The sequence below is a fragment of the Panthera onca genome, chromosome C1 (genome assembly GCF_046562875.1).
Source record: "Panthera onca isolate mPanOnc1 chromosome C1, mPanOnc1 haplotype 2, whole genome shotgun sequence".
Lineage (NCBI taxonomy): Eukaryota > Metazoa > Chordata > Mammalia > Carnivora > Felidae > Panthera > Panthera onca.
The window spans coordinates 205679284-205703869 of NC_138346.1; the positions used below are offsets into that span (position 1 = coordinate 205679284).

The 24586-nt window shown below is 59.0% G+C and overlaps 1 protein-coding gene across 4 annotated transcripts in view; it reads left to right on the top strand.

The window, feature by feature from the left end:
* Positions 1-24586, top strand: part of RAP1GAP (RAP1 GTPase activating protein) — a 49867-nt gene that overhangs the window by 24139 nt on the left and 1142 nt on the right. For 2 of the 4 annotated variants that reach the window (XR_013557689.1, XM_078452239.1), the window contains exons 4-24: positions 4788-4823; positions 5916-5963; positions 6893-6931; positions 7395-7580; positions 9726-9829; positions 10091-10169; positions 10528-10581; positions 11663-11746; positions 11953-12053; positions 12187-12316; positions 13368-13523; positions 13960-14031; positions 14675-14761; positions 15209-15346; positions 17210-17341; positions 19125-19202; positions 20111-20220; positions 21185-21298; positions 22842-22965; positions 23960-24062; positions 24377-24511. Coding sequence is in view for 3 of the 4 variants with exons in the window: in XM_078452239.1 (XP_078308365.1) it covers positions 4788-4823; positions 5916-5963; positions 6893-6931; positions 7395-7580; positions 9726-9829; positions 10091-10169; positions 10528-10581; positions 11663-11746; positions 11953-12053; positions 12187-12316; positions 13368-13523; positions 13960-14031; positions 14675-14761; positions 15209-15346; positions 17210-17341; positions 19125-19202; positions 20111-20220; positions 21185-21298; positions 22842-22965; positions 23960-24062; positions 24377-24492 (2091 nt within the window). In the remaining variant the exon portion in view is untranslated. The remainder of the gene's footprint in view (positions 1-4787; positions 4824-5915; positions 5964-6892; positions 6932-7394; positions 7581-9725; positions 9830-10090; positions 10170-10527; positions 10582-11662; positions 11747-11952; positions 12054-12186; positions 12317-13367; positions 13524-13959; positions 14032-14674; positions 14762-15208; positions 15347-17209; positions 17342-19124; positions 19203-20110; positions 20221-21184; positions 21299-22841; positions 22966-23959; positions 24063-24376; positions 24512-24586) is intronic. The other 2 variants (XM_078452238.1, XM_078452240.1) reach the window with 1 other exon arrangement.

A 24586-nucleotide genomic window follows, 5' to 3' on the forward strand; every position in this document is an offset into this window, starting at 1 on the left:
ACCACGGGCTGTGTGCCTTTAGACCATAGCTTCCCCTCCCTGGGCCTCCGTCTATCTATCAGGAAAATGAGGGTTGAAACAACCCCTCGCCCTGAGTCCTGCCTGCTCAGACAGCCTGGGGCTGGCTTTCGTGGATTAGCTCTGAGCCGCCTCCCCTCAGGCTTCCTGGCCTCTCCACCCAGCTGGCCAAAAGCCTCCATTTGTGCCAACACAGCCCAGACAGCGGGCTCCAAGCCACTCCCACCCTGACAGCCCACCCCTACTCCAGAATCAAGACCCAGTCTGTGGGTCATCCTCCTTTGACGGGGGTAGGGGGAGGACAGGTGGAAATCAGGGTACAGAGAGATTGAGTGATCTCCCTGGATGCCCAGCAGAGCAGTGGTGGGGCTGAGGGGACTCAGGCCAATGACACATTCTTCATGCCCCTCCTCCAGCACCCCTAAGTCTGTGAACATTTATCATGTTGATGGAGCCAGTCTGAGGGGCAGGTGACCTCCGTGTGCCAAGGGTAAGTCCCTGGCCCTCTCTGAGGCTCAGACTCGTCATCTGTAAAACAGAGGTGCCAATTTCTTCTCTACTCACCTTGCTGGCTTGCAGCTGGGCGATGACCGCGAAAGTAACTTTGGAAAGTGGAAATCAAGATGCCGAACTGTATCAGCAATGCTACATTTCCAGGGCAGGACAGAACACCCAGAAGGGACATTCCCCTCTCATTGGAAGACCACATTTGTACAGACACTGAGCTATTCGGGGCCCTCCTACCTTGCGCCCCATAGGGGTTTCTCCACTTAGGAATTCAGAAATCTGCACACATGTACGTGCACAATCTGTCCACACCCATGTCCGTGGACAAATTCACATGTCTGCAAACATATTCAGAGACTTGCACATGTACACATGCATGTGTATACAGACACACATGTACAAACACAAATACAGGAGGTACCCATGATGTCCATGCACACACAGCCTCATCTGGTCTGAGAGTCACACACACACACACACACACACACACACGCACGCACAGCTGCATGCACATTCTCCATGGAGTGTGTACATTCTCCACTCCACCTGTCACACAGACATCTCCAATGATGTGAGCAGGTCTCACCTCCTCCCAGTATGGGAATGGACATTTCTCTGGCTGCATTTCGATGGGTGCCCGGAAGCGCTCAGGCCTGGAAGTGCCTGTGTAAATCAATATTTGCTGCTGTTAATTATTAAAAACAAAGCTACACCGTGTCTGGAACACACATCTCCAGAGTTCCCGCCGGCTGCCAGGCTCCAGCCTGACCAAGGGCCAGGTCTGGAGGAAAGGAAGGTCCAGTGCCTTCCTTCCAGGAGCCCTTGCCTTGGAGATGGAGGGTGATGGGCAGCTACTGGCAGCTTCTCCAGGAAGCTGAAGAGAGATTGTGCACTGAGCTGGTGGGCAGGCCTGCCCCTGCAGGGTCCAAAGCAGCAGGTGTTGACTTGGCCACAGCTCAGGAAGCAATTGCCGCTTTCCCAGTATGTCTGGGGAAGGGGTGCTGAGGCTCCGGCCCCCCACTGCACAGTGGCGGCAGACACAATGCAGGGTCAGCCGGAAGGGTCTGCAGAGGTGGGAAGACTGGTGGCCTTCTATTTTACAGATGGGAAACTGAAGCCCACAGAGGTGACAGGGACTCACTCAAGTCCACTCAGCAAGTTGTGGCAAGGCCAGTGCTAGAACCCTCATGTCCCGAAGTGCACTCTGTACGGTGGGGTCTTGGCAGTCCCTGTTTCCTCCCTCCCCTAGGATCAGGGGCAGTTAGGGTCCGGTGTGGGCACGGGAACCGGGGAAGGAAGGAAACCCACCAGCCACTGTCAGGCATTAGAGGGTGAGGGGAGATGAGGAGGGAGCGGAGAGCAGCTCCAGGCCTTTCCCTGGATTCCCAGTTCTGCCTCTTCCTAGCTGTGTGAACCTGGGCATGATCTTTCACTTTTTGGAATCAGTCTTCTATTCCGTAAAATGGGGATGATACTCGTACCTCCTGGATTGTGGGGAGAGGTCATCCTCGCCAAGAGTCCAACATTAAGTAGGTGCTCAAGGAAAGCTGTCTATGAAGTAACCCTCTCTCCTCTTCCTGCCCGGCTTCACAGCCTGTCCCAAGAACCCCGTCCTTGAGGCCCCGAGGCGGATCCCCAGAGTGTGGGAAGACAAAGAAGGCGGGATAGGGGCGCGCTGAGCAGAGCCTCGGGTCTCCGTAGGGCCCCACGCGCCAAAAGCTTGCAGCGCGCCGGCGAGAGCGCGCAGGCGCAGTGTCCGGGAACCGCGAGCCGGGCCCGCACGGCGGGGGGGGGGGGGCGGGGCGGGGGCTCCTCTGTCCCCGCCCCGGATCTCAGAAGCCCCGCCCCCGCGACGCCCGTACCTGGCGCCCCGCCCCCTCCGGGCCCGGCGGCCAGGCGAGCCCAGCTCAGGCAGCGCGCCGCCGGAATCCCGGAGCGGGGAGCGCTGAGCTCGGCGCTGCGGGGCCCGGGCAGGGGCGCGCGCGGGCGGGAGCCGGCCGGGCCAGCTGAAGCGCCGCCGGGGCGGGGGCCGGGCCGGGCCAGGCTCGGGATGGCGCAGCCGCGGCCCCTGGCGCCTCCCGGCCGTCCGCGGAGGGGCTCGCTGCCCGCTGGGGCCGGCTGGCAGGTGAGGACCAGAGCGAGGGCGGCCTGCCCGAGGGGGTCCGCGGAGCCGGCTCAGCCCGACTTTCCCGGAGCCGGGCAGGCTCTGCCCCAGCCAGGGCGGGTGTGCGAGTCTCCGTCATGGAGGGCGTGTTAGCTTCTGGGCTGACACCCGGCCACAGCGGCCACAGGGCGCAGCCCTGCCCTGGGGTCCCGGGCCTGGGGCTCTTTCTGCAGCTGTCCCCGGATCAGAGTGCCCGTGGTGGCACCGTGGCTCTGGGCTGAAGTGGTACTGTGCGTGCTTGAGTCCGTGTGCCTGTTAGCCTCAGGGACCGCTCCACCGTCCCCTGCCCCCTTTAGGAGGGGTCTGGATGTCGCGGTGTAACTTTGACTGGTGCTCTGGGCCACTTTGCTCACAGTCTTCCATGTGTCAGGGCGTTTGCTGCGCCTGTGAGGCTGTAACTGTGGGTGTCACTTGTTGCTGTGTGTGCTCTCTGGGTGACAGTACCATGTGTCAATGTTTATGTGGCTGTGACTCCCGGTGCATTGTTCCTGGTCGCCCTGAGTGGGGAGCTCTGGGGGACATTAATGCGCCCACATCACTCTGGTGCCGGGACTGTGCTGAGCTGAGACTGTGTGACCCAGGCATAGATGCCGATGTTGCTGTTGTACAGGGTGCTAACAGGCAAATTTGTCTACCTGGACTGCAGGCGTCCATCAGTGGTTTCTGCTGTAGCTCCTATGGAATTGGCTCTTCCAAGCTCAGAGTGTTGCGTGTGGCCATAGGTGACCATAGGTCAGTGTCTCCTCTGGCCTCCCATAGTGCATTTTACAGTGTGGGTTTTGCCTCTGTGGCGGGCCTTCGAGTGTGCACCTGGGGTGTTTGTGTCTCGGGATCTTTAAGCTGTGTCTTTGTGATGGGTGGTGTGCACTCAGGTGGATGTGAGGGGGCGTGTGTGAGGACCAGACCTGTACCCCCATCCTTGCCGATTGACCACTTCCACGGTGGCTGCGTGCTTTTTTTTCTTCCTGCTTCTCAAAACTCATTTAACGTTGGGGGGTCAGGCCTGTCCTGCCTGTTACCGGGCTGTGTGACCGATAGGGAAAGGTGAGCTTGTATGTGGCAGCGGGGCTCTGTGGCCAAGTTGCTGTGGACACAGCTGCCTGTGTCTGCGAGCGCCTGCGATCGTGTCTCTCGGCGCACAGGTGCGAGAGTGGTTTTGTGGTGTTTGTGTAGCTTCGTGTTCGATTACTGGTGTGCACATTTGCACAGGGGTGGGTTTGCATCTGTGTGTGTGGATTTGTGGTACGTGGGTCTATGCGTGTGTGCTGTTGTGTAATTTCGGACGCTGCCGTGTGTATTTGTTAGCGCACGGTTCTGAGGCTCAGGATTGGTGTGCACAGATCCCCTGGGTTTGGGGGCGGGGTGTTCATGTCTGTTTGGTTTCTTTGGTACAGTGAGAGTGTGTTTAAATATTGGTGTACAAGGCTGTGCGTTCAAGCGAGAGAGAGAGAGAGAGAGAGAATGTGTTTCCTGGTGCACAACCCCATAGCACATGTATGTGAGCTCAGGCAGTGCCCCCACTGGGCAGCAGGAGCCAAAAGAGTTGAGGCCTTGGAACTGCTGGGGGAGGGGCACTGTCCTAGAGACCCTGGGGGCTTCCCAGGCCCAACCCCCAACCCCACCAGCAGGCAAGGATGCCGCCTTCCAGGAGGCTGAAGCTGCCAAGCACAGCTGGCAGATGCCCGGATTAACCCTGTGTGTGCCGTTGGCTGGCACTGGGAGAGGCTGGCTGGAGCAGGAGGGGGGAGGGGGTGCGTGTGGACTCACACAGCTGTTGGGCCAATGGGACATCCCGGCGCTGTCTCTCCCAACAGCCCCCTGCCCCCCCCCCCCCAACCCAGTCCATAGTGCTTACAGGGCCAGGGGGGGAGCCCTGGGCTGACTTCACTGAGCAGTTGGTCAGGGCCTGCTGGTCAGCTGCACGGAGCTCCCTTCTGCAATGCCCTTTCCACTTCCTCTTGCTGCTCGGACAGGCCCACGTGGTTAGTCAGGGTTGGGGGAACCAGGAGGGCAGAGGTGGGTGGAGACTCCTCGGGGACTTAGCAGGGTCGGCTGGGCCACCTGACGACTGACCCGCCCTCCCCCGTCTCTGTTGCAGAGCACAGATCTGTTTGACATGATTGAGAGGATGCAGGTGAGGTTGGCTCTGTCGCCCTTTTCGGGGAGCCAAGGAGAGGGGTGGGCTGGGGTGAGGGCCCTTGCTCTAGCTCCAGTCCTGCAGCCTCTCTGAGGATAGGCCGGGAGCCCCAGGCAGACTGTGCTGGCAGGAGATGGCGGCGGTGAGTTTCCCGAGCCCTCGGTCTGGGGGTCAGAGTAGAGGATGGGGACCGGCAGTGCTAACTCCCTGTTTGACCCAAGGCCCGGGCCCCACTTGTGTCTCCCCTTCTCCCATTCCTGTGCAGGTCCCCAGCAGGGCTGGGCTCGGTGCCTCATCCCCCCATCCCCCCCCACACATCCGCACACACATCTCCCGCACACACCCACACGCACACACATCCACACATCCACAGACACATTTCCCATCCCCCTGAGAGGCGTCACAGGCTCTACAGGACCCCCATGTAGAATGGGAGAAGGGACAGATACCAGGCACAGGGTGACCAGAAGCTGTGCCACAGGCAGGGGGAGGTGCCCCACACCCTTGGCCTGACCCCTGCCCACTTTCCATGCCCAGCCCTGGTCTTCCCAGGCCTCTTTCTGGTGCATGGGTACATGTTGGGAGGTGGGCGGGAGTGGGGGTGGGGCAACTTGAACAAACCTCAGGAGCTTCCCCCCCATGTCAGTTCACCATCCAAACCCTCTCTTCTGCCCCTTCCTGTTTCTCTGCCTCTTGTAGTTTTTCTATCTCTGCCTGTCGCCTCCTCTGTCTCTCTCTCTCTCTGTCCTCTTCTCCTTCTCTCTCTTAAAAACACACATCTGTGTAAGTAAATTTAAAAAACACACATCTGTGTAGATGCAATGGCCTCTGCCCCATACTCACACACTAGTGCGTGCCCCCAACCCTGTCACCACCCCTGCCCCCAGCCCCAGTGGCACACACTCCTGCACAGAGCCCCCAGCCCTCCCTGCAGAGGCCTGAGTAACAGAGCCGGCCAACACCCTGCCCTGGGAGTACCCCCGCACAGCCCTGGCTTCCCCCTTCACAGGAAGAGGTATGAGCCTCCCATGGGAGCGCTGGCAATAGGCATGGGGGGGTGTGACGGGACGTGTTACCTTCTCTTTGCAGGGAAGCAGGATGGATGAACAACGATGCTCCTTCCCACCACCGCTCAAAGTAGGTTGGAACCGTGGCCCCACCCTACCCTTCTGTGGCCGTCTGCCTGTGCTGCTTCCCGAGCAGTCTCTCCAAAGGCCTTGGGACCTGGAGGGGTTGGGGAGACTCTCTCGCCAATCGTGATCAGCAGTTACAGGAAGACTCAAACCCAGGACCCAGGAGGCTTCTGCCTGGGAAGGCAGATGGGGAGGGGAGGAGAGGAGGAGATGGGAGGAGTGGCCTGGTTGCCCCCCAGCCTGCTGCGAGGAGACTGAGAGGAGGCGGGGGATGGAAGGAGATGCAGGGAGGCTCTTGTTTAGACTCAGAATTTTCTTGGGGTGGGAGTTGCACATCCCCTCCAGATAGGCATGTGGTTCTATGCTGGATTTGGGACCTCAGCAATCCAAGAAGACTGGTGGCTGGCCTGGGAGGGAACAGGGGGACGCCCAGGGCTTCAAGGTGAGGGTTGAGGAGGGGGCTTGTGAGCATATGCCTGATTCGTTGTTCAGAGCAGGGTTCTCAAAGTGTGGTCCTTGAACCAGCAGCAACAGCATTACCTGGAAGCTTGTTACAATGTAAATTCTTGGGCCCCACCTAGACCCTGGGAAACTGGGGATGGGGCACAGCAGTGCGTGTTTAAGGAGCCCTCAAGGCCATTCTGATGCACTGAGAATCACTGGTCCCTGGGTTTCTTCTGGGGAGGCGGTGAGCCTCCTTTTCCCCAGGCAGAGAGACACCCAGGGGAGACTGCCAGCACTCAGTGAGCTAAGCTTGCTCAGCCCCTGCCTCATGGGGTCACCCCTGGGAAGCCCTGGGGAGATGACACAGCCCCATCCACACTCCCAGCCCAGGTGGCTGGCTGAGCAATGGAGCATTCTGGGGAGACTGGAAGTAAGTAAAGGGTGAGGGTCCCACCCCAGCTGGGTCTCTGGCCTGCTTGTGTTTTGTAGACAGAGGAGGACTACATTCCCTATCCGAGCGTCCATGAGGTAACTGGCTGGACCCCCTGAACCCATCCTCACCCCGAGTCTGGACTCTCAGGTCCTCCTCCCTGCCAGGAGCCTGACCATAGACCTTGCCATGGGCTCTGGGGCCTCAGTTTACTGGTCCAAGTCTTTAGAGTCCATGTGAACCCTTAGGCCTTTAATCCCGACGTTTCAGCCTCTTGGCCAAGGTCATTCTCCCAGCTCTACCTTCCCGAACCAAGTCCCCATTCTTGGAGACTGGAACAGGGGGTTCCATGTGGCCTGGGTCTGTGCCTGCAGTAGGAGGGAAAGGGCTGGAGCAAGTAAGCTGGGGGGGTGGATGCAAGCCCTGGGGTCCACGTGGGCTCTGGGTTGTTCCCTAGCTCTCCTAAGCCGTGGCAGAAGTGACCCTGGGTCTGAGTTGGGGGATGTCCTGAGGCCCTGGTAGGGTGCAGTGTGGGTGGCTCTCAGCTGAGTCCTCTGTCAGGTCCTGGGGCGAGAAGGACCTTTCCCCCTCATCCTGCTGCCCCAGTTCGGGGGCTACTGGATTGAAGGCACCAACCACGAAATCACCAGCATCCCGGAGACAGAGCCGCTGCAGTCACCCACGACCAAGGTGAAGCTCGAGTGCAACCCCACAGCCCGCATCTACCGGAAGCACTTTCTTGGCAAGGTGGGTGGCCCGCTGGTGTTGGGGGCTGGGCCCGGGAGGGAGCCAAACCCAAGGGCTGGGGCTGGGTGGTAGTCCTGAGTCCCACGTCCCGGAACATTTGTGGTGGATTCACGCTTTCATTCAACAAACATTATGGCATAGTGGTTAACATCAGAGACTCTACCGCGGCACGATCCTGGCTCTGTCACTTGCTACATGGGACAATGGGCAAGTCACTTACCCTCCCCGTGCCTCTGTTTCCTCATCCATAAACACGGAGAGGGTGATGACACCCACCTCAGGGGGATGCTGCACAGCTTTAATGAGAACGATGCTTGTAAGGTATTTAGAATGGGGTCCAACATAGAGTGAGTGCTCAGTCAAGGTTAGAAAATAATGAGCACCAGCTGTGTGCCAGCCGTGTTCTAGGCACCAGGAGTGCAGCAGCAAACCAAACAGACCCGGGCCCTGCCCTCGGGGACCATGAGGTCAGGGCTGGGAGACTAGTGTAGTGTCATGGCCTGACCTGGCTTGGCACAAACCCCTGCCCCGTCTCCAGCCCCAGAGCAGGGATCCTGCCCAGTAACAACTGGTCAGAGTGTCACCCAGCAGTGCTCCAGGCAGAAGTTACCGGGTGAGATTGTGGTAGCTGGAGGGGAGGTCCCATGCTGGGACCTAGTGCGTGCCAGGCCCCATGCCAGCTGCTGTACCTCTACCCATCTCCAGCCCAGCTGGTGGAGTGGGCTGTGGGTTCTGGAGTCTCATGGCCTGCGTGTGTATCTTGGCTCTTCCATTTATTGATGGTGTGACCTTGGGCAAGTCGTTTGACCTTCCTGAGCCCGTTTCCTCATCTGTAAAAATGAGGATAATAAAAGTACACGTGAAGTATAGAGAACCATGCCCGGCACATAGTAAGTACTTAACGTTAGCTATTACTACATTTTCGTAATTACTGTGTGAGATCAGGATTGCTCTAGTGTTTACAGAAGAGGAAACTGAGGCTCATAGAGGTGAAGTTCTTGGCCAAGGTCACACAATTACTGAGCCAGGAATTGGACCTACCTCCAGCTGACCTTCCATTAAGACGTGCCGGGAGGGTTTATGCTCTTGGCTCAGAGGACTCGAGGACTTCGGTGCAGCCCTCTTTGCCAAGGACCTGCCACTCCCTCTCTGCAGATGGTGCCAAGCATTCGGGGGTTTCCGCCACTCTGTCCCCAGGCAGAGCTGGGGGGGACTCTTGGCTCCAGGCCCACTCAGACTGTCCCCGAGCTGCAGATTTGTGGGGCACATCCCCTGCCCCTGCCTCCTTCTCTTCCTGCCCTCCGAGCACAGGTGTTCACGTTTCAACAGAACTGACTTCCAGGATGACTCCTAGGGTGTGGCTGGGAGCCAGCCCCACTGCCAGGGCCAGGGCCAGCAGGGGGAGCCCAGGGCCGGGCTGAGGTGGAATATCTTGGCACTCCTGGCCTGCCCTTAATTTGAGGACTTCCCCCTCTGGAGGTGCCAGCCCCGGGCTCCTCTCTGGGGGTACCGTTCCTGCCACAGCTTCCCCTCGGGCCTTCTGCAAGATTTCTTCCCAACCCTGTAGCTTCTCCAGGTGAGGCAGGAGGGTGGGAACCTGTCCGGTGAGCCGCCCAGTGTGTTCATGAGATGTTTCACTTCCTGTTTCTCACGAGCCCTGGCTTCAGGGGCCAGAGAGCCACAAATTGAGCAATCAATCAGAGTATTTTTATTGAGCACCTACTGTGTGCCCAGCCCCGAGAAGGGCAGGAGCGGGGAGACAGAGATGCAGGTACAAATGTGGTCCTGACTTTGATGAGGACCCCGACAGACAAAGTAACTAACCTTCACTGAACGCCTACTCTATGCTGGACTGTTCATCTCTTTCAGCCCCTGCCACCATCCCACGAGGTAGTTGGCCTCCCGTTTTACAGAACGGGAAACTGAGGCACAGAGAGGTGAGGTGACCTTCTCAGGCTCCCCAGCTGGCAGGTGGCAGAGGTAGGATTTGAAGGCAGATCCGTCTGATGCAGAGTCTGCCATTAGCCATGACACCAGCTGCTGGGTGAAAGCCCCCCATCTGGGAGCGAGCTGGCTCTCTGGCCTGGTTTCTGGAACCCCAAGCTCAGCTCTGCCCTCTGCCCGCCCCCCCTCCTCCCACCACAGGAGCATTTCAATTACTACTCACTGGACACTGCCCTGGGCCACCTTGTTTTCTCACTCAAGTACGAGGTCATCGGGGACCAGGAGCACCTGCGGTTGCTGCTCAGGTGAGGGTGGGGTGAGGGGCCCTGCGACAGCAGCCGGAGCTGAGGTCTTGCCATCTAAAAGCCCACTCTTCTAACCAAGGCCCAGGGAGGGCAGGGAATTGCCTGAGGCTGCTCAGCAAGTTAGCACCCCAACCAGGCCTGGCCCCGTCGTCACCTCTGGTCCTCCCCGGGGTGTGTCCCCTCTGCCCCTATTGTGTGTGGAGGGCCTTCCATCTCTCCTTCCCACTGCCTCGCCCCTCAGCGCGGGCTTTCTCCTCCCAGGACCAAGTGCCGGACACACCATGATGTCATCCCCATCTCCTGCCTCACTGAGTTCCCCAATGTGGTCCAGATGGCAAAGGTGAGGCCTCTTTGGGCACCCTAGGTGGGCACACAGCTGGCACGCTGTCATCTTTAGCCCCACATCCCAGCCCTGCGTGCTGCAGCCCTGTCTCAAAGGTCCCACCTCTCACGTGTCCCATGACGTTGGCATGCTGCCACGTGTTCTGGGCTCCTGTCCCCTGCCCGGTGCTTTTGGGTCACTTTAGAGCACCTTCGGATACGGGAGACCCCATTCTGAGCAACAGCGAGCCCCCAGTCCTGCTGCAAACTCCCTTGTTCCCTCTCCTTTCTGCTGCTGTCCTCTCCAGCCCGCGCGGCCGGTGGCCAGGGAGGCCCTGAGGCCCCAGCCTCAGCTTCTCCCTTCTCTCTTCCTGCAGCTGGTGTGTGAAGATGTGAATGTGGATCGATTCTACCCTGTGCTCTACCCCAAGGTATGGCTGCATCTGGGCCCTGCTCCCTGGGGTGGGTAGGGAACGAGGGAACTGGGCGTTCATTGGGCACCTGTTGCGTACCGGGTGTCTCCCCTAAGTCCTCTCAGTTAACCCTCACAACAATGCTGCAAAGTCACCAGTCTGCAGAAGAGGAAGCAGAGGCTCAGAACTGTTCTGTGTCTTATCCGGTGATGCACAGTGGATAAAGGAGGCCTGCCTTCAAACTTGGTATTGTCCGCCTTGGAGGCCGGCCTTACTCTCAATGCCTTTTGGGGACCCTCCCAAGGCAGTCAGTGTGCCTGAGCCAGGGGACTCCACTGGCCTTGCCTTCTGACCCAAGGGGAACAGGGGAGGGGGAATAATAACACAGGCACCTCTGTGAATGCTGCCCCATAGACAGTAGCCACGCTCCCAGCTCTGGTGCTGGGTTTGAGGTGCTATGACCATGTGGGGAAGGGATGGTGGCTTGTCTTCAGTGAGTCAGGGGTGCTTCCCGGAAAAGGTGGCCCCAAAAGGCATGTAAGCCCTTGTGGCTCTGACTGAATTCTGGAGCGAGGAGAGGGGTGGTGGGGTCCAGGAGAGGTCCCCCAAAGGAAGGGGCCTCAGAAATCAGACGTTACCTCTTGGATACAAAAGAGGAAACTGAGGCCCAAGGTGAGGGAAGGGGCTACTTCTCAAGGCTCCACTCAAGTTGGTGAGACTTGGCTCATTCTAGAATGACGCTGTGGGTTTATAGAGGAGCCAAGGAACAAGTCAGGTGTTACAGAGTGGATGGAATAGGGCAGGGGGCCTGTGGGCAACACTCAGGAGCAGTGAGTTTACGCTTTGGACATGAGTTCAAGTCCCAGCGCTGCCACTTGCCAGCAGTTGACCTTAGGCAAGTTACAAGTTACTTAAGCTCTCTGAACCTTGGTTTCTTCCTTTGGGAAATGGGGACAGCAGCATTGTCTCCCTCGTGGGCTTGTCCTAAAGATTGAATGAGATGACACAGGTAAACTTCGTGGCACAGTGCTTGGCACGAAGAGCAGCAAATGGCAACTTAAAAAAGCGGCCTATTTCACCCATCACCCTCTCCCCCCAGGCTTCCCGCCTCATCGTCACCTTTGATGAGCATGTTATCAGCAATAACTTCAAGTTTGGAGTCATTTATCAGAAGCTGGGGCAGGTGCGCTCACCTTCTCCTCCCTGCCCTCCGACCCGCCTGGCTGTGGATCCTTTGCCACTGGGAGCACCTGCCCAGGGACTCCGTTTCCCAGGACCTGGGGGTGGGGTGCGAGAGGCTCCCAGCCTTCTCTGGGTGCAGGTGGGGGGAGGGACAGCAGCTGCTTAGCAGCGCCAGCTCGGTGACCTCAGTTCTCCATGTGTCCCCAGACCTCCGAGGAAGAGCTCTTCAGCACCAATGAGGAGAGCCCTGCCTTCGTGGAGTTTCTTGAATTTCTCGGCCAGAAGGTCAAACTGCAGGACTTTAAAGGGTGAGCATTAGGGGGGAAAAGCATCGATTAGTTGGACCCGTGCCCTCGGGCAGGGAGGGAGCCCCTGTCCTGGCCCCACAGAGGCCTGGCTGGGGCTGGAGACTGAGCCATGGCCTGGGGGGGGCCGGGGCAGGTTCCGAGGAGGCCTGGACGTGACCCACGGGCAGACGGGGACCGAGTCTGTGTACTGCAACTTCCGCAACAAGGAGATCATGTTTCACGTGTCCACCAAGCTGCCCTACACAGAAGGGGACGCCCAGCAGGTAGCCTGGGCACCCCCCCCCGCCCCCGCCACCTGCTTCCCACCTGTCCTCCTGTCCCTCGCATCTACCTGTCTGTTCAGTGTTCACCACACCAGGTTCAGGGGGCCCTGGGATATAGAGATGGAAATGATCCATTCTCCCAACTCGTGGGCTCTAGCTGGGGCAGGGTGACAAGCTGCTACAGTGTTGGGAAAGCCTCAATTTCCACATCCATGAAATGGGGATGATAATGGCACCTACCTCATAGATGAGCATAAGAAGGGATGCATCTAGAGTGGCTGGTACAGTCTCTGGTACATATCAAGAGCTCCATAAATGTGAATTAGTATTTTTACGGGGGAAGGGGCATTGTGGGGTGACATGGGGGCACTTAAACGTGGCAGAGGTGGGAGTCAAGAAAAGCTTTCCAGATAAAGTGATTTTTAGCCTGCAAAGTTGCTGGGAGAAGGAGGGGGAATGTTCCAGGTGGAGAAAATGGCTTCCACCTTCTTCAGAGGCCTGGAGGCAAGGAAGTGGGGGGCATATTCTGGGAGCTGAACTCCTGTCCTAGGCTGCCTGCAGGGCCGTCTACCTTCCTCCGTGCCCCCACCCCAGGGGGATAAAAGGGTAATGTGAGAAAAATGGAAATATTTGTTTCTAGTGTCTTTTGATTTTCTTCTAAGAAGATCCTCCGTTCATCTCAGCAACATGAGTGTATACCGAGCGGAACCCGTTTGCTCATGAGAGGCCATGTGTGGGGCATTTAGGAGAAGGGCTGGGAGGTAGAGCCTGGGGACCAGGAGCCCTGAGTTTGTTCGAGTCCTCTGACTCACCGCAGGGCCTCGCAAGTCACTGCTCTCTTGGCCTCAGTTTCCTCATCTGTCGCGGGATTCCAAGCAAACTAAAATAATTTTGAAACAAGTTTCTCACGACCTTGTTTTGAGGGGAAGCAAATTCTTAGACGTGCCCTTCTGCCTACCCTAAGCCCTCCCACACTCCCGCGGGCACCCTCCCCCATGCCCAGGGAGCCCCTCTCCGGCCAGGTTGTGAAGGCCTGTGGCCCTGTGCTCAGTTGCAGCGGAAGCGGCACATCGGGAACGACATTGTCGCTGTAGTCTTCCAGGATGAGAACACACCCTTTGTGCCTGACATGATTGCATCCAACTTCCTGCATGCCTATGTGGTGGTGCAGGCCGAGGGCGGGGGGCCCAATGGCCCGCTCTACAAGGTGGGTGATCGTGGAGCTTCCCAGGGCTCTCAGCCACAGCCCCTCCCTGAGTCACTCTGAGACCTCTCTGAGCCTCAGTCTTCCCACCTGTAAATAGGGGGACTGTCCAGAGGGCTCTGAGCACCCCCCTTGCTCTGTTGACGGAGGATTCCCACCCCACCCTCCCTGCTCCCCCAATTTTCCCGCCTCAAAGGAGCTGGTTGCCCTGCTCTACCCTTTAGCCTCCTAGGCCTTCCCTATCCTCTATGACCTCTGAGAGCCTCCACCCTTTCTCACCATTCAAATTCAGGACCAAGGATGGACGAGCTGAAATCCTGGGGTTCACTTACCCAGTCTGCAGTCACTGAACCTTCCCCAGCAGGGGGCAGGCCAGGGATGAATTAGGGGTCTCTGGCTGGGGTGGGGACTCCACAGAGACTGCTGCTCTCCCTTGCAGGTCTCTGTCACCGCTAGAGACGACGTGCCCTTCTTTGGGCCCCCCCTCCCGGACCCTGCTGTGTTCAGGAAGGTGAGGGGCAGCCCCCAGCCCCAGTCATGGACAGAGTAGGACAAAATGGGTGGGGGCCGAGGGGGGGGTGCAGAGTCTGCTGTAAGAGGTCCTGAGGCCCCACTGTGTGCCAGGGCAGCTGGGCTCCCCTAACCATGTCACCGGGGACTGGCTTCTCATTCACACGGATGGATACACACTGTGATATTTATTTATAAAGTCAGGGAACAATCTGCATCATTATTTTAGATTTCTCATAGAGGCTCTGTGGCCCTTCCTAACTTGTATTATCTTTTTGACAATTACAGTCTTCTTCCTTCTAAAATGTTTGGGAAGGGGGCAACACATTTCTCTCATCTCTCAGAAGCCACACCTCGAGCCTTGGCTTCAGACCCCTCACTTCTCCCCCAGACTGAGGCAGTGGGAGATCCCAGCCAGCCCCTTGCATCTATGAGGTCTGCTCTTCCAAGGGGTGGGCAACCATGAAGGGCCTAGGGGGCCCTCACAGGTACCTGGGCTGGGGGGCTGAGGCCAAGGAGGCCCCCTTCTGAGAGAGACGAGGATGGCCCCAGGGCCCCAGCAGGGTGCGGCTCAGGAGCTCCAGCCCCTTGTTTCTGTGTTCACCTGAGCCCTTTCTCTCCTCTCCACGCTGGGGGGCTCCCAGGGGCCTGAGTTCCAGGAGTTTTTGCTGACAAAGCTGATCAATGCTGAATATGCCTGCTACAAGGCAGAGAAGTTTGCCAAACTGGAGGTGAGGATGGGCTGTTGGGCTGGACCCCTGCCTGCAACCTGGCATTTCAACCCTGCCCCTGGGGAGGGAAATGCCAGGTTCAGACTTTGGTCTCCGGGAGAGCTGTCTGGGGTGGGGTGGATTTAGGGGCAGCAGGGCTGTGGTCCAGGGAGAGGAATTAGGGCATTTCTAGGGGTATGTGAGGAATGTCCCAGGAGGTGCTCGCAGGTGGGCAGGCTGGCACAGAGGGCACCATGAGGGAAGGGGCAGACCGTGGGTTGGGACATGAGCAGCCTTGAGCGCTGCTGGAGCTGCGAGGTGGGGGTCCCAGGGAAGCCAGCATGGGCTCCTGGGGCCCGGGGCCCAGGCCCACTCCCTGCTGACGCAGAGAAGGTGGCCAGGATTCGAATTGTAGAACCAAGGGCCGATCACTGGGGTCTCTCCTGATGGCCTCGACCTGGCCCACAGGAGCGGACACGGGCTGCCCTCCTGGAGACGCTCTATGAGGAACTGCACATCCACAGCCAGTCCATGATGGGCCTGGGCGGTGACGAGGACAAGATGGAGAATGGCGGCGGGGGCGGCGGATTCTTCGAGTCTTTTAAGGTGAAGGGCCAGGGTCTACCTGGGGCAGAGAAACTGGGACCTGGCTCGGGTGGAGTCGGGGGTGGGACTATGGACGAGGCTTGGAGGGGCGGCTGGAGGCGGCTCGCATTGGGGGTGGAGTCGGGTGGGGGCGGAGCTCTGGGTGGAGTCTGGGGGTGGGGTTGTTAGACGTGAGAGGAGCTAGGAGCTAGGTGGCAAGTACCTGGGGGTAGAGTCTGGGTGACAGCGAGCCTCAGGACGGACCTAGGCTTTAGGGTGGGGCTCTGACTTGGGAGGAGTTAATGGTTGGAGGCGGGGGCCTAGGCTTGGGGGTGGAGTCTACCTGGGAGTTCCGCGAAGGTTCGAGCCCTCTGAGCGGCAACCAAGTGCCTCTGGTGCCTCTGGTGGTGGCTACCAGGTCAGCAGGCAGAGAAGAGAGGAGGAGGTCTCCGTCCTCACTGAGGGAGAGAAACAGAAGTCTGAGATGCCATTTGTGAACCGAGTGGCTGTAGGAGAGGAACCTGGCCTGTATGACCTTAGGCCTGTGTGACCTACCATGGCTGTCTCCGCATTACCTTAGAGTTAAGGGTACAGACGGCCTGGGTTCACTTACCAGCTTGAGCATCCTCTGAGCCTCAGTTTCTTTCGTTTCTTTTTTTTCAAGTTGTATTTGTTTAAGTAGTCTCTGCACTCAACATGGGGCTCAAACCCACGGCCCTGAGATCGAGTCGCATGCTCTTCCCGACTGAGCCAGCCAGGCACCCCTGAGCCTCAGTTTCTCTATCTCCTGGGTAGGGCAATGGCCGTTTACTTCATACAACTGTTGAGAATTATTTGTAAAGCAGCTAGATTAGTGCAACGTAAGTTCAAAAGCCAACCTACCTCAGCAACTGCTGTCCAAAGTGAGAGAGGAGGAGGGAGTGTCTCTTTCCTCCGTAGGGCCTGGACGCCCCCAAGCTGCAGGTCCCCAGGCTGTGGCTCCTTTGCCACCTTCTCCACTCCCAGGAGGGGGGCTGCCCATCCTCTGGGTGCCCAGCCAGGCTGGTTGGGCCTCGCCATCACCCCAGGGCAGACAGCAAAGCTGGAGACGCGGGTTTGCATAAGGGGATTGGCCCAGCTGCCCGGGCCTGCCCTGGACTTAGGCGAACAGACTTTCTTTGAGAAAGGGGACTGAGGAGAGCCCTGCCTGTGCCCACCAGAGACCGGGAATGGGTGGGGTGAACATGGGTCTGGGGGCTCTTGAGGGAGGGCTCCAGTGGTCTCAAATCTAGTAGGTGCCGGATTAGGTCAAAGAATTTCTTAGAGGCCGTAGAGCCCACAGTGCAGGGCATGTGATTTGGCATCTGGGTTCCAGGCTCATCTCATTTGTCAAAATGGGCATGATAATAATGCCCACCTGGTAGGGTGCATTGAGTGAGAAAATGAGAATAAAGTACCTGGCCCCATAGGAAATGTTCAGTGTAGATTGGCTGAAGAAAGCAAGGAAGAAAAGGAGAGAAGGAGGAAAGAAAAGCAAGGAGAGGAAGCCCTAAAGGACCCTAAAAGCAAGAAACTGAGGTTTCTGGAGGGCTCTCTGCGTGCTCTGGCTCATGCCCCAGCATCTTCTGCAGTCCTTACAACAGCCACATGAGAGTGCCGGGAGGCTCCGAGAGGTGAAGTGGCTTGCCCAACGGCCCCCAGCAGGCTGGTGGCAGAGCTGAGGCCCAAACTGCCCTTAGGCACCATGTGGACTCACCTCTCCTGGGGCCTCACAGGCAGGGACTTCCGGGGGTCCCCTGGAGTGGCATTGGTGGGGAGGGGCCAGACGCCGGGGCTCCTGGGTTTCTGTGGGGGGTGGGACCTCACGAAGTCTGTGCCGCCTCCACTCCCACCCCACCTTCACAGCGGGTCATCCGGAGCCGCAGCCAGTCCATGGATGCCATGGGACTAAGCAACAAGAAACCCAACACCGTGTCCACCAGCCACAGCGGGAGCTTTGCCCCCAACAACCCCGACCTGGCCAAGGCAGCTGGAATAGTGAGTGCCACCCCCAGTAGCCCTCCGCTCTCCGACCTCCGAGGCCCGGCCCCGCCTCCTCCCGTTGCCCTGGCATTTGAGTGCCCAGCCTGGGTTCTAGACTCAGTCTAGCCACTGCTCTCCATGGGGGTCCAATGTCCGGGCCATGACACTGGGGTGCACAGAGCCTGCAGCCCCCTTCCCTCCCCCTGGCCCCTTATTCAGGTGACTTTCTGTGGGTCAGCTCTGGGGCTATCTCTATCTGACACTCTTTATCGAGCACCTACTGTCTATCATGTGCTGGGAATCGGGCTGCTTTGTGGGCACCTAATGTCAAGCCTTGAGTTGCCGGGAGCATCTACTGTGTGTCAGGACCTGGATTTCTGTGTGAGCACCTGCTGTGTGCCTGGCTCTGAGATGCTGGTGGGTGCCTCCTGTGTGTTGGGACTTGGGCTGTTATGTGAGCACCTACTGTGTCAGGACCTGGGTTGCCGTGTGGACGTGTACTGTGTGAGCATCTACTGTGGGCCCGCCCTGAGTTTCCATGAGCACCTACTGTGTGTCAGGTCCCGGGCTGCTGTGCGGGCATCGACTCTGTAAGTATCTACTGTATGCCCAGCCCTGGGTTATTCTGTGAGAACCCAGCGTATGTCAGGAGATGAACTCCTGACTGAGCACACAATATGTGCCAAGCCCTGGATATCAGTGAATCTGCGCTCTGTGCCAGGAAGTGAGCTGTGTGGTGTGAGCATTTATTCTGTGAGCATCTATTTCTGTGTCCCTGGCCCTAGACTGCTGTGTCAGCACCTACTGTGTGTCAGGGCCTCTGTGGTTGTGGCACCCTATTGTGTGTCAGGAACTGGGCTTCTGTGTGAGCACCTGCTGTGTGATTACTTCCTGTCTGCCAGCCTCTGTGGGATTCTGCTGCTAACACTGAGCAGGGGTGCTGGGCGCACGGGGTGGGTGAGGCCTTCGGCTGTGGGCTCATCGGCTTTCCGCCGCCTAGTGGCCACCCCTGGCATTGCACACGCAACTCTGCTCCTCCTTGTCTGTCCATCTTTCTTCTACTTATCTGTCCGTCCTTACTTCTGTCCTTTATCGCTGTATGCTGCATGCCAAGCCCTGTGCTCAGTGCTGTAAGGCCGTGTCACATGGCAGGAGATTCCCCACCCCCCAACCCCCCAGCCACCCCTGCCCCATGGTCTGGCCCGGCCCGGGGAACAAGGCGGGACCTCTGCCGTCCTGCAGTCACCAAGCCCACTGTCACTGGAGAAGTGGCCCACCCCCTCCCTTCCCTCCGAGTGGCCTAGCCTCCTGTGGGTGCTGTAGAAGGGGCCCCGGGGCCGGGCCAGGCCAGCAGCACCCACCATGGCAGTAACCAGACCCATTTCTGTTTTTGTTTTTTGTACAACTCTCTTCTCTCCTGCTGTTTCCTTTTCCTTCTACCGTCTGCATTTTCCCTGGTTTCCCTTCTCTTTCTTTCCCTCCTGCTCCCCCCACTGACACCTTTTGTCCTCCTCCTTTTCTTCCTCTTTCCCCACACTTTTCTCTCCCTGCTTCCTCCTTTCTGCCTCCCCGTTCTTTCCATCTCTGTCTCTCTGTCTGTCTTTCACTCTGTGACCTCCGTGTGTTCCCCCACGTGTCCCTACCTGTGTCTCTGTCTATTGGCCAATCTTTCCCCCGTCCGCTGTGCCGCCCCTTCCTGGCCGTGTCTCTCTCTGTCAACCCCATCTCAATCTCTCTCTGTCTTTCTCCATGTCTGTCTGTCTGTCTCTCTCTGCCCCTGCCCTCTGCTGCTTGCCAGTCATTGCTTATTCCTGGGAAAAGCGCGAGTAGATTCGGACGCCGGGGCAGTGCCATAGGCATAGGAACGGTGGAAGAGGTTGTCGTCCGCGGGGCCGCCGGCTCTGGAGGCTGCCTGCACGTGCTGTTCTCTGCTCGCTCTCAGGACGGAGGCCATATTGGGGACGTTGCCCCCCCCCCTTCCCCCGGGCTGGGCCCGGGGGTGTGCAGGATGGGGTGCCGGCAGCTCTGATGGCACTCAGCACCTGCTTTGGGGCCTGGTACCTGTGTCAGAGCCAGCGCCCCCCACCTGGGGCTTCTGGCCCTGCCCTGGCCCTGGGGACCCTCACCCAGTCCCTGCCAGAATCTGGTGCCCAAAGACCCTATGCCCAGCCGCACGTCCCCCAATATCGCCAGTTCTGCATGGACCTCCATCCCTCTCCTCTGCCCTGATTCCCCCTCCGCACCATGAACTGGCCTAGGGTTTCCTGCCCCTCCGTGCCTCCCTGGGGCCCGCCTTCCCGCCTCCCCGGAGAAGCTGGGGCATGCTTCTGGTGCCTGGGGCATCCCCCCCCCTCGTGTGGTTAGAAACCGGGGGAGGGAAGGTATCTTGCAACTGCTGGGCCCGAATCTCCCCCAGCCAGTTTGGAGATTCCGAGGTGGGGCAGGGGCTTATGTTGATGCATCCACTGTCTCCCCGCTGCCCTGAGGCTTCAGGTCCCATGATACCCCTGAGGGGCCGAGAGCCGGTAGCCATTCTGAGGACTCGGCCTGGGATGCGGTTCCAGGCGCTGCCCTGCTATGTGATCTCGAGCGCCCTCGCCCTCACCGGGCCTGCTTCCCTCTCTGTTAACTTGCAGGGCTGTCTCTGGAGATGGGCGTTCCTCTCATTCTTTCTTGTTCACTGCCTCTGCTTCAGGGCCTGGGGCAGCAGGGCCCCAGGTGGTATGTGGGGGACAGTGGCTCTCCCAGGGCAGGTGGGCACTGAGTTGGGCCCTTTCCCTGCAGTCACTGATCGTCCCTGGGAAGAGCCCCACGAGGAAGAAGTCGGGCCCGTTTGGCTCTCGCCGCAGCAGCGCCATCGGGATCGAGAATATACAGGAAGTGCAGGAGAAAAGGTGGGTGGGATGGGTCCCCTGTCACCCCCAGCCCCTTCCCTGACCCCCGTGCTGTGGCAGAGGTACGCAGGCAGGAGGGAGTGCCCACTCTTCTGCTCCCTGTCCCTTACTGGGGACAGTCAGGTACCTGCTGTGTGTCAGGCCCCAGGGCCAGCTCGTCACCTAACGTGAGATGCCTTCATCGGTTCAGCGGTTCTGGTGGCTCCCCAGGGGGTCACACCTTGCATGTCAAGATGCTGTAGGGGAGAGGGTTCAGGAGTTGCCTGCCCAGGTCACGCAACCAGGGAGAGGCAGAACCGGGATTTACGGCCTGGTCTGTGGGGGTCTGCGGATGCGTCTGTGCGGGCAGGGTGCAGGCGGCACGCCATGCGAGCAGCGGAACAGCCCCTGGGAAGCGGAGGATAGTTCCTGAATGAGTCCTGTCTCTACCACACTGGGGCTGTGTGACCCTGGAAAAGTCACCGTACCTCTCTGAGCCCCACTGTCCCAATCCGGAAAATGAGGACAAGCACATGAGCAACAACCCGGGGCTGCGGCAGAGGTATGGTGTAGAGCGCACAAAGCAGGGCAGGTGCGCTGAGCCCCCCAGAGCGGAGGTGGTGCCGTCCTCACGGCCACGAGAGCCCAGAATCCTGTGAAGCCTGGATTTAAGCCTTGGCTTTGCCATGTCCTAGCTGTGCGTCCCTGGATGGATTCCTTCCCAGCCCTGGACTCCAGTTTCCTTATCCGTACCAGGGATAAGGAGGGTGCTGTCTTACGTGGGCGCTCCATCACTGCCTGTTCCTCTCGTCGGCCAGGCCAGCCAGGGAGCTGCAGGGACTGCTCTGGGGTTGGCCCCTGAGGATCTAGGGTGTGGGGACGAGGCAGGAGGCGCCCGTGACCTTCTCTCACCACCTGGGCCTCGTTCTACCCTTGGTGCCAGGCCCGGTGCTGAATCCCCCCGCTGCCCCCCTGTGCCCCGCAGGGAGAGTCCCCCCGCCGGCCAGAAGACCCCAGACAGCGGGCACGTCTCACAAGAGCCCAAGTCGGAGAACTCATCCACTCAGAGCTCCCCAGAGATGCCCACGACCAAGAACAGGTTGGGGTTTGGGGCACGCCGAGCCAGGGGGCTCGGACTCACCCTTTCCAGTCCCTGCGTGGGCCTGGGGCTGCCTGGGAGCATTGGTGCTGCCACCTCAGGGCGTCAGGGGGGCCTGGGTACTCTCACAGGCCCTCCGTTGACACGTACCCATACCCACTGAGAGCTTCATTCATGCCGGGCCCCATGCCAGGCTCCAGATCCAGCAGTGAGCTGGGCACACACACCCCCTGCCTCGTGGAGCTGACAGTCCAGCGTAGCATGACCTGATGAGCTATTTCTAGACGGTGCCACAAGAGAACAACAAAGCTGGGGGTACAGTGGGGAATGATAAGGTGGGCGGGGGGTAGATGGTGCTCAGGGAAGACATCCAGAGGTGGGGGAGGCTTCAACTGAGAGCTCAGTGAAGAGCCAGCCCTGCTAGGACTGGCATGGCAGAAGGAAGAGAAGCACAGCAGGCGCAAAGGCCCTGAGGCGTGCTTGAAGGATTGAAAGAAGGGTGGTATGGTTGGAGCTCAGTGAGCAAGGAGCTGGGCCCCGGCAGACATTGTGCTGGGTGATGTCGGGGATGAGGTCAACATGGTGGGCGGGGGCTAGATCCAGGCTTTGGAAGCCATATTGAGAACTTTGCGTTTTACTCTAAGTGGGGCCAGGAAAGAGCCTTTGGGATTTTAGTTAAGAGGAGTGAGACTTTCGAACCTGACTGTGGGTACGATGTGAAGAGGTGGGGCGGGGAAGAACGGACGCAGGAGGGGCCACCCCTCCCTTCAACGCTGTGGCTCTAGAGGACTGTGCTCTGCTGAAGAGTCAGGCAGGTAAACAGAGAAGCGGGAATGGATGGCAGGGACAGGGAGAGACAGGGCTCGCACACCCAGAGTGAGGAGGTCTATTCCCACCTTGAGAGGAGGAATCAGGGAGGAGACGCTCCAAAACCTTGGCTGAGTTTTGAAAGATGAATTTGCTTTTTGGGAGTTGAGGGAAGGAGTGAGACTCCAGGTGGGAGACACAAAGTCCTGGGCCTGGAGCAAAACTGAGAGGGTTGAGAGTAGAGTGTGGAGTTGGAAGGCCTGGGTCCAAGCCCCTTTCTCCCACCTATGTCTGGGTGACCTTGGGCTGGGCACCCACCCTCTCTGAATGGTGTTTCCTCAGTGTTTCCTCATCTGCAGAGCGGGTCTAATAATGATAGCAATGAGACCACTCGGGCAAAGGCACTTGAAACAGTGCCTGGCCCAGTCAAGCATGCACTAGACCATAGTTTTATTGTTAATAGTTACTATTATTACTGAATACCAAGCCAGGGAAATTAGACTGTATCTGGGACAACGGGGAGCCACGAGAGGGCTTTGTACAGGGGAGGGGCATGCTCAGATCCATGAATTAGGAAGGACAGTGGTGGTGGGGGAGCCTCAGAGGCCTAGGCAGCCGTCATGGGGGGCACAGAGGTACTTGGCTGGCTGCAGGCTGGGCCTCCAGGGCAGGGAACCGGGGTCTGGCTCAGGAGGAGCCCAGAACAGACGTGGGCTCACGGGGTGCTGTCTGGCAGAGCGGAGACGGCAGCCCAGAGAGCCGAGGTGCTGAAGGACTTCTCCCGCTCCTCGTCCAGTGCCAGCAGCTTCGCCAGCGTGGTGGAGGAGACCGAGGGTGTGGACGCAGATGACACAGGCCTGGTGAGAGGCCCAGGGAATGTTGGCTCTCTACAGTGGCCCGGAGGGGGGCTCTTTGGTCCCCGTAGATGCTGCAGGCAGAAACATGAGCTTGGGTGTGACTGAGATGAGATCAGGGGACCCAGTCCAAAGGAACAATGCAGACTAACCCTCCCTTACTGTAAAGCCTTCCATGGCTCCCCAGTGTTGCCCACAGAGCACCCAATCTCTGAGACCGTTGAAGATCTGGTCCCTCCCTACCCCTGCATCTCTCACCACTTCGGCCAATCTGCGCTCCTTTGCAGTCCCTCCAACATACCAGGCTTACCCTACCTCTGGACCTTTGCACTTGCCATTTCCTCTGTCTGGAAGACTCTGCCTGCCTCCTCTTTCCCTCTCTGTCCGACTGACTCCTACTCATCCTTCTTGACTCAGCCTCACATCACCTCTGAAAGCCACCTAGTCCTAGGGTAGGTTAGGAACCACCCCCACCGCCCCCCCCCCATTTAATGTTCTCGCAGGCCCCCCTGGGGCTTTGCCCCTAGCACCCTTGTGTCATTCTTCATTCATCAAACCTTTAGTGGCCATGTGTTCCTTGCCAGGCCCTGCTCCAGGTGCTGCAGGTGCAGCAGGGAACAGCAGACCGTGGCCCTGCCCGATGGGGCTCAGACTCTAGGATTGTAATAGTTCTTCACAGTCTGTCTTGCCTCCTAGACCTCACTGTCTGAGGGCGGGAACCGGGCCTGATTTCTCTCAGTGGTTTGGCCCAGGAGAACATCAGTGAATGTTTGCTGAATGAACGCGTGGGGGTGTGTGGTGTAACGGCTGGGACTGTGCCTGTTCCTACTCTGCCCTCCGGGTCTCCCCGGGGCAGACGTTGCTGGGCCCCCGTCCTCTTTGCAGGGGCACAAGGGTGAGGGTTTGTGGGTTGCAGCAGGCAGAGGACGCTGGGAGAGGGGAGGGAAGCAAAGCCAGTGCCACGGACGAGGGCTAACCTCCCTTTTCCTCCCATCCCCAGGAGAGCGTCTCGTCCTCAGGGACGCCCCACAAGCGGGACTCCTTCATCTATAGCACGTGGCTGGAGGATAGTGTCAGCACCACGAGTGGGGGCAGCTCCCCAGGTACCAGGCCGCAGACAGCTTCCCCTGCCAAGCCATTCTTGTGGCAGGAGAGGGACAGGGACAGGCACAGAGGGTCGAGACGACTTCTCATGCCCCAGGGGGTGGGTGTGTGATGGGACCTCCCCTGACATAGGGGACAGTGGGTGGGTCATTATCTGGCCTAAGATGGTTGAGGGCTCATGGCTTCTGGAAGGGTCTCGGAGGATGACAGAGGGGTGGGTAAAGACGGGAGTTAAGGGTGGGGCAGGGTCGCGGAGCACCAGTGCCTACCGCCCATCCATGCGTCCATCTCCTTGGTGCCTCCCCGCGGCCAGTGAGGTGGCTCCCTCCTGCCCCCCTCCCCAGGACCCTCCCGGTCACCCCATCCCGACGCCAGCAAGTCGGGGGACCCTGCGTGTCCCGAGATCAAGATCCAGCTGGAGGCATCTGAGCAGCACACGCCCCAGCTGGTACGTGCAGCTGCCAGAGGGCTGGCCAGGGCGGATGTGACCAGCCTAGAGGCTGCCTTGTGGGGACACTCACCC